Source organism: Oncorhynchus nerka, linkage group LG15 (genome assembly GCF_034236695.1).
Source record: "Oncorhynchus nerka isolate Pitt River linkage group LG15, Oner_Uvic_2.0, whole genome shotgun sequence".
NCBI lineage: Eukaryota > Metazoa > Chordata > Actinopteri > Salmoniformes > Salmonidae > Oncorhynchus > Oncorhynchus nerka.
The window spans coordinates 55308396-55317018 of NC_088410.1; the positions used below are offsets into that span (position 1 = coordinate 55308396).

Below are 8623 nucleotides of genomic sequence, written 5' to 3' on the forward strand. Positions count from 1 at the left end.
TACGCAGACGACACCAGTCTGTATACTTCTGGCCCTTCTTTGGACACTGTGTTAACTAACCTCCAGACATGCTTCGATGCCATACAACTCTCCTTCCGTGGCCTCCAACTGCTCTTAAACGCAAATAAAACTAAATGCATGCTATTCAACCGATCATTGCCCGCACCTGCCCGCCCATCCAGCATCACTACTCTGGACGGCTCTGACTTAGAATATGTGGATAACTACAAATACCTAGGTGTCTGGCTAGACTGTAAACTCTCCTTCCAGACTCGCATCAAGCATCTCCAATCAAAAAATAAATCTAGAATTGGCTTCCTATTTCGCAACAAAGCTTCCTTCACTCATGCTGCCAAACATACCCTCGTAAAACTGACCATGCTACCGATCCTTGACTTCGGCGATGTCATCTATAAAATACTCTACTCAGCAAACTGGATGTAGTCTATCACAGTGCCATCCGTTTTGTCACCAAAGCCCCATATACTACCCACCACTGCGACCTCTACGCTCTTGTTGGCTGGCCCTCGCTTCATACTCGTCACCAAACCCACTGGCTACAGGTTATCTACAAGTCTCTGCTAGGTAAAGCTCCACCCTATCTCAGCTCGCTGGTCACCATAGCAGCACCCACCCGTAGCACACGCTCCAGCAGGTATATCTCACTGGTCACCCCCAAAGCGAATTCCTCATTTGGTCGCCTTTCCTTCCAGTTCTCTGCTGCCACTGACTGGAACGAACTGCAAAAATCACTGAAGCTGGAGATTCCCATCTCCCTCACTAGCTTTAAGAACCATCTGTCAGAGCAGCTCACAGATCACTGCACCTGTTCATAGCCCATCTGTATACAACCCATCTATCTACCTCATTCCCATACTGTATTTATTTATTATGCTCCTTTTGCACCACAGTATCTCTACTTTCACATCCATCTTTTGCACATCTACCATTCCAGTGTTTAATTGCCATATTGTAATTACTTCGCCACCATGGCCTATTCGTTGCCTTAACTCCCTTATTTGACCTTATTTGCACTCACTGTATATAGACTTTTTTTCCTACTGTATTATTGACTGTATGTTTTGTTCATTCCATGTGTAACTCTGTCTTGTTGTATGTGTCAAACTGCTATGCTTTCTTGGCCAGGTCGCAGTTGCAAATGAGAACTTGTTCTCAACTAGCTTACCTGGTTAAATAAAGGTTAAATAAAAAAATAATAATTCAACCATGATTACTACAAGTTAGATAGCTGTCTGCATTGAACCTGTAGAGCAAGTTTGCAATTTTAAAACAAATTTCCTGCAATTCTACCCATTTTGCCATGGGGTGGAGAGGAATGTTTACTGTTTCAAAGCTAATTTCCTGCAATTCTACACATTTAGCCAAAATGGCTAATTGAGTGACTGTCAGCGACTAAGATCACAAGAGAAAAACTGCTGATGCACAACCACATTTCGAAATTGCACCTTGTATATTCACTTATTCTGGCTCTCAATGAACAGTAAGTACATTAATCCGCGGCTCTACAAAAGGGGGACCGCCAGTTGCCCATCCCTGATCTAAACCCACAGGATCAGAAATGTAAATATTAAGCCTGTGGGGTTGAACTCTTCAATTTGCAATGGACCAGAAACCAGCCATGCCCTTATCCTGTGAGAAGACCAATAGAATTTTGATTGAAAAGCTGAGCTTCTCTCACATGGCTGAGCTTCTCTCTCATGGCTGAGTGCAACATATATTTTTTAGAGAAATACACACATAGAGGTGGGAGGGAGGGAGATAGTGTGTGTGTGTGAGAGAGAGAAGTAGAGAGAGAGGCAGAGAAAGATTGAAGGGAGGGAGAAAGAAAGAAACAGAAGCTGAGAGGGAAGAAGAGCGGGAGAGAGGAATAGAGAAAAAGAGGCAGAGAGAACGAGAAAGAGAGATATGTCGTGGGTGGCAAACACGACGGGGCTTGAGGGAGATGTCAACTCTCATCAGATGAGCTAGGAGAAGTGCTAAGGGGTGTGTGAGTATGCTTTCATGTGTGGGTGTGTAATGTGAATGCTTACGTCCATGCATTTGTGCATGTGTGTATGTGAGTGCTTATATGTGCATGGCTCTGTGAATATATGTGTGAGTACGTGTATATGTGTGTGCGTGTGTGTGTGTGTGTGTGTGTGTGTGTCCATGTGCATGTGTGTATATATGTGTGGGTAAAGCCCGTGACCATGCCATAATGTGTGAGAGCAGACATCACCTGAGGCTCCAGAGTATGGAGTCAGCCTCCACCTGTAGGTGGCTCCATGCTGCCCACACAGCGCGGGTATCAAAGGTCACTCAATCAGAACAGGAAGTGGCCCTGAGGCAGCAGGAATTCATGCATAGTACACAACACCTGGGTAGCATGAGTTCCTGAATTATAGGCAATACAAGCACAAACACACCTGATTCAACTAATCAGACAGGGATGATCCTAAATCTGTGGCTACAGGCTACTTCTACCTGCAGCTGTGTTCCACTTCCAATAGACCAACATGCAAAGCAAGAGAAAAGTCCCATTAGCATGGTTGGATCCATTAGTTCATTTTGCATCAAACAGGACACATTTTTGTCTCTCTCTGTAGAGTTCAGAACTGAGTTTGGGTGGGGAGAGTGGGGTCCTGAGGGCCAGATGGCTTGCAAGGAGTCAGTCCACTGTGATGACTCTGACTCTATCCATCTGTCCATCACACTCCAACACAGCCTCTCTCTCCTCAGGCATCTATCACTACATGCCTACATGTACTGTACAATATGAACAGTATTTCTTCCTTTTCCTTTTCCTTTCCATTTGTAAAGTGTGTGGAGATCCTTTCAATACTTTTTGAATACGTTAGGATTTGATTTCGAATGCCATTGATGATTGGAATGCCCTGTTTTCACAAGCCATCCAGCCAATGTCCAGGTCTGTCACCGGAGAGCAGATCCTCAGCTCCAGGAACATTCCCAGGCAGCACATTTATTAGAGACATGATTGATACAGTAATAAGTTGGTTAGGACGTGTGTGACTAGTTTGAGGCAGGAGAGACTTTTCACAGCTTTCATACACTTGACAAGTGATACAGTACCTTTCATGCATAAAGTAATCAAATGGGATTTCTGAGCAAAACTGCTTAAACTTAAGAGATACAGACTGGAGTCATACAAGGTATTTGGCGTGGACTTATTATAACATGCTGGAGTTATCATATACCGCTCTGAATAAAAGAAATAGAAGGATATTCAGATTTCCTATTTCACAAAAAAAAGGCAATCATACATGCAGCCGTTTGCATTCACACACCCAGCTACAAACACACACAAAATGAGAGGAATAAACTACACATAACAGAATGCAAAGTTGCAAGAAAATCAACAGCAGATCACATCAAAAAGGGGGAAAAAAAAGAAAGAAAACTCCCGCTTTTGGCTGAAAATCATTCTGGTGTTGCCATGGTGAGGGGGTTCTGTGCTTGAAGCCTTCCATTACTGCAACAGTGACATCATCCCATCCAAATATAGCATAACATTTAGGAAGGGTGTCATAATACCCTCAGGAAACATCATGGGCTTATGCTGAAACACTAACTGACGATCCCTTCTAGATGGACCATGGAGAGGGGCTGGAGTCTAGCCAGGCCAGGGGTCACTCTGTTACAGTATCTATGGTCATTGTCTGGTCGAGACAGGCAACAACATCAGAGGTGTCATAACCATTGAAGCTGAGCAACCAATTACCTCCCTCACTTTCATACACGTTTTAAGACAAATTGCCCCTTGTATATTCTTCTATTCTGGCTCTCAACAAACAGTAAGTACATTGATCCGCGGCTCTACAAAAGGAGGGCCACCAGTTGCCCATCCCTGATCTAAACCCACAGGATCAGAAATGTAAATATTAAGCCGATGGGGTTGAACTCTTCAATTTGCAATGGACCAGAAACCAGCCATGCCCTTACCTGCGAGAAGACCAATCACATACACACAACCTCAGGAGCTGCTGTGGCCTTTGCTGTGTGAGCATAAATGCTAAAGTTCATTTGCTATTCAGACAAGCAGGTCAAGCATGTGGTTGTGGCATTTAAGCAACAGGCAGTCGGCCACAAGAGAAAATACATCTCAGTGGCTCTGGAGAACTAGATATGGATCTTGTCCCCCATTACTACCCCACCCCACCAAAATAAATCTAACCGGAACACCATGATACTAATAGCCAGGCCAAAAGGCCCAGGAGGACAAAGAGCAAACCAGATGGCAAATACCAGAAAGTGTTTGATCTGAGGCCTACTGCTCCTGAGAATGGATTTCTCATATAGCCAACATGTTCACATTGTGTTTTCTAAAATATAAGCTAATATGTTTTTTCAGACTGACGACTCTCTACGCTGCGGTCTACACTGACTACAGTTCACTGACGGGTAAAACTGCACAATTCTATTTGAATTCCCAACCACCAGATGTCACTGAAGTAGCACCAGCGGAACGGAATCACAATGCCACACACTTGAACGCTGTGATTGAACAGTTTGTCCCCCGCAGTCGAGAAAGTATTTAACCACATAAAACTGTATTGGCATTGATTCAATTAAATATGTTGTGTTTAATACTTGGATGCATACTTGGGATTAATGTGTTTGTCAATAACAGTGTGTTCATTTCACTTGGCTGAAGGGGATCGAATAACTTCTCTCGCAGCTTTTCTTCCGGGTGTAGCGTGTTTACTGTATCTGCAAAGTTTAAACAATAACTATTTTTGTCATCAAACCTATTTTGAGTTGATGTCAATTGTTGTTAAAGACGGTAGTTAGTGTAGTGGAAAAACCAATAAACGAGAAAAACATAAATGTTCTCGTTTGAAATTTACGGTAAGGGGTGTTTTTATCGTACTGTCGTCACAAATACTTTTAGAGCAGGGTTTGACGTCAGTTTCTATATTTGGTGTTGGACGGAACCCTATTTGCATGTTAATCCCACCACGCTCTCGGATTGTTTTCCACGATGTGAACCAATCACATCGCACAGTGTGTGCGCTTTCTCTGTGAATCCCATTGGTTAAAATGCCAATCACTCAAAAAGGGTACTTGAGTAACGTCATCCATTCTCTGTCCCTTGATAAAAAGAGGCCACAAGACGTAATGTAAGCACAAAGAGAACTTGGAAGTGCTGTTTGAGAGGCCACAGCATCAAGCGAAACATTTTTTTGGGATAAAGAATGCTGATTGTTACGTTGGCCAGAGCCAACTTTGTGCGTTGATATTACTGCTTCTGACTTGAAGATTCCATTTACTGAAGGATTCACCCTGGACTGGAGTGAGGCCCTCATAGCTTTTTCAGCTAGCTAGCCAACGTTAGTTTACGGTACCTCTGCCTCACACTGCATTCCTGACGAAAAAAACGTCTTATTTTCTACGAGCTGAAGTAACTATTTTTGCGGGCAAAATGAACCAAGCATACTCTTCTAGAAGTGAAATAGGCCCAGAAGTAACGGCCGCAGCAACCTTTGTTTCCAGGCTATTGAGAACAAGAGGCTTCCTGAGCGAACACCAACTTCATGATTTCAGAGATTGTCTTCAACAGTCATTATCAGGTAATTTGGTTAGCCATTTCCTACAGAAATAGATTTGCTCGGTACTAAAGTTCATGTCGAAATGGCTTCCTATACAAACTGGTTGTTGTTTACTAGCGTCAACCTAGCTAACGTTAGCTAGCCTTTGTCTGTTCAACTGACTGTTAGCTAGCGAACGTTCGCTTTCTGTCTTGTTTTATCGATTTAATTTCAGCCAAATGCTCTACCTATATTAGATCATGTTGAAATACAATGCCAACCTGTTGCTTAAGTGTCTTTTTCACGATGTTTAGTCGAATGGCTTTGCTGTTTTTGCAAGGCAGCAAGTTCTCGTTAGCCTAGGTAAGCTTGTCTCGAGACTATACTAGTTATTAGGCCCAATCGGATCGACCAACTGTCTATTCTCGAGCATAGCTATATTTGGGGCGGCGAGCGATGTCGGCAAAAGTTGATAGGTAGTAGTATCCCATATCAGTAATTCAAACTCATTCAAAAGAGGTTGTCTTGTCTATTGCTAGCATCAGCTGTTTTTATTGTCTGGGGCTTTGTTTTCAAAGCAGCACGTTGACTTCTAATTTCGTGTCTGTCTGACCATTTTCTCTTCAGAGCACTACCAGAACCACTGGTTCCCTGACAGACCACAGAAGGGCTCTGGCTACCGCTGCATCAGAATGAATCATGAAATGGACCCAATCATTGGCAGGGCTGCTGGTCGGATCGGACTTACTAGTGATCAGCTCTTTGCCCTCCTTCCCCGGGAGCTGACACTCTGGGTGGACCCTTTTGAGGTCTCTTACCGCATCGGGGAGGATGGCTCCATTTGTGTCCTCTATGAGGCAGAGTCCCTAGCGCCCGCAGCAGCCCCTAGCCCTGACCCCACACACAACTGCAAGAATCAGTTTCTGATCGGTGGCCGCACTAGCCCTCCGAAGAACTACCTGATGACTGTCTCGAGCTAGTGTGGTTCAGGCACTACCGCGACGCCAAACCGCATCGGTGTGAAGGCCATCGACCACCCACAGTGATCCTTTTTGTATTTTCATTTCATAGTGTTTCCCCCTATTAAATTAACTTGATTGCTTATTTAATTGAATTTGCGTATTCTAAAAGCACCTGGTATTTGTTAGAGCTTTGGGTAGCACTTTTGAATGTTTGACTACCAGCCCATAGGCTCTAATTGCACTGCTGGGACTCTCCAGTATGTAGTGTGCTTATGTCCTGTGGTATTAGCACACTACATGCAAGCATGGGCTCTGTTAAGTGTAAACACAACATCTCTGGGATTCTGATGCTAGTTTCTCATGGTGTAATAATACTTCATGCTACGTCCCACAAATGTAAACTAAAACAATCGTATAACTGGAGTCAAGTATTTTTTCAGTAACCTATACATTTACAAAAAGGTGGTTTTATAATTCAGTTCACTGCTGGTTTGTAATCTTAAGGGACCACGTCGCCTATCTGCCCTGAAATCAAAGACTCGAGACAAAATGTCTGACTTCCCAGTTGCAAAAAAAAAGCTGCCTCTAAAAGGGTTTTGCTGCCCAAACACCTTTGAGGAATACTGCCTAACTTTCATAGATTCTTTTTTCACAATAGTCAGTGTTAAGAAAAATTGGAGTATGTCAATCTCTCAACAAATGGCAAACTAATTTCACACCACTTGCATCCCAGTAGACATAACATTAATAATTTAAAATGGCTTATGCTGTCAACATGTTCAAAAAGGGGTTAGGATTTTAATATTTCACTATTGTGAATTTTTGTTGTTGGGAAGTCTTCTGTTATCCCCCCCAGGTAGAATAAGCTGTGAGGTGGTTGTTGGCGTCATTTTAACGTCTAGCACTGCCAGGTAGTGTGGTGCTCTCAGCCCTCTGTAGCATCCTCTTCTTCCTACCGAGCTGTTGAGCAGCTCACCATTGCTTACTGTTCTAGACAGGGGAAGGATATAGTTTGTAAGCTATTTGAAGCACAGTAAGCATTTAAAGTAACTATTTTAAATGACTTTTGTGCATCTATAAATATTTGTACAGTTTGTCACAATTTTATTACAATAAACCTTTATGAATTCACGTTGTCTCTTGCTGTGGTCGGTTTCAATTTACATTTGAGTGTCCCTAATCAACACAGCTTTGCACCTGTAGCACATTGTAAGTGATCTATTCCTTTTGTGACCCAAGGGAACCTGTCAACATTACGCTTTCAATTTAACCAGTTACGAACAAAGTCTTTACAATGATGGAGAAATCCGAGTAACGCTGGGCCAATTGTGCGCCGCAATATGGGGCTCCCAACCATGGCTGGCTGTGATACAGCCTGGATTTGAACCAGACAGACCCTTTGCACTGATGCTGCGTCACTCAGGATGCCCCCGCCTCTGCTCGAAGTCCATGTGTTGCTCTGAAAGGCTTGTATAGTATTTGGCAAAAAAACGGCACCTAACCATAGGGCAGGACCATTATACCCTTCTGCTCCTTTCAGGTCTAGTTGGCATGAGTGGCCTTGGGGTTTGTATGAGTGGTGTGTTAATCACTTTCTGTGTTCACTCTCAGGACCAGGCCTGTCTGTACCTCCAGCACTGGCTTGGCTTAAGGGCACACCTGTGTCTGGACATGCTCTACACCAGCCGCAGAGGGATCTATCGGCAGTTTCCTGGATGTAGTCATTAGGTAGAATGTCTTTTTAATATACATTTCTATTGGACAAATTCGGGTATGTCCCTCTGTTTTTAAGAAACCTTCAACTGAATGCTTAATGACTACGCCTCTGTGTCCTGGGAGAATGTGTCAAGTTACATTATGAACCCAGCCTCTGTTTGTGCAGGCTTAATTTCTGTCAAACCCTTCGAGGGTGTTTGTGAACATGCACATTTGTTAGGAGAAAGCGGCAGTCTTGAATCAGCAATCCTACCTTCTAGGAATGTAGAGGCCTTTGAGCCTAAACACCAGGCTAAACAGTGTTGGAAATCACAACACAGCCAATAGATCTACAGATTTAAGTAATGTTTTCTAAACCTGTATTGGCAAAGTTGCCCTCAGGTTGTGTGGGGGTAAGTA

At 43.4% G+C, this 8623-nt stretch overlaps 1 protein-coding gene across 1 annotated transcript; it reads left to right on the forward strand.

Annotated features, from left to right (window-relative positions):
• Positions 1-5108: 5108 nt before the first annotated feature.
• Positions 5109-7639, forward strand: LOC115142928 (protein BTG2-like). The gene is made up of 2 exons (XM_029682793.2): positions 5109-5588; positions 6174-7639. The coding sequence occupies exons 1-2, from the start codon at positions 5441-5443 to the stop codon at positions 6524-6526; spliced, it is 501 nt and encodes a 166-aa protein (XP_029538653.1). The 5' UTR covers positions 5109-5440; the 3' UTR covers positions 6527-7639.
• The last annotated feature ends 984 nt before the right edge of the window (positions 7640-8623 follow it).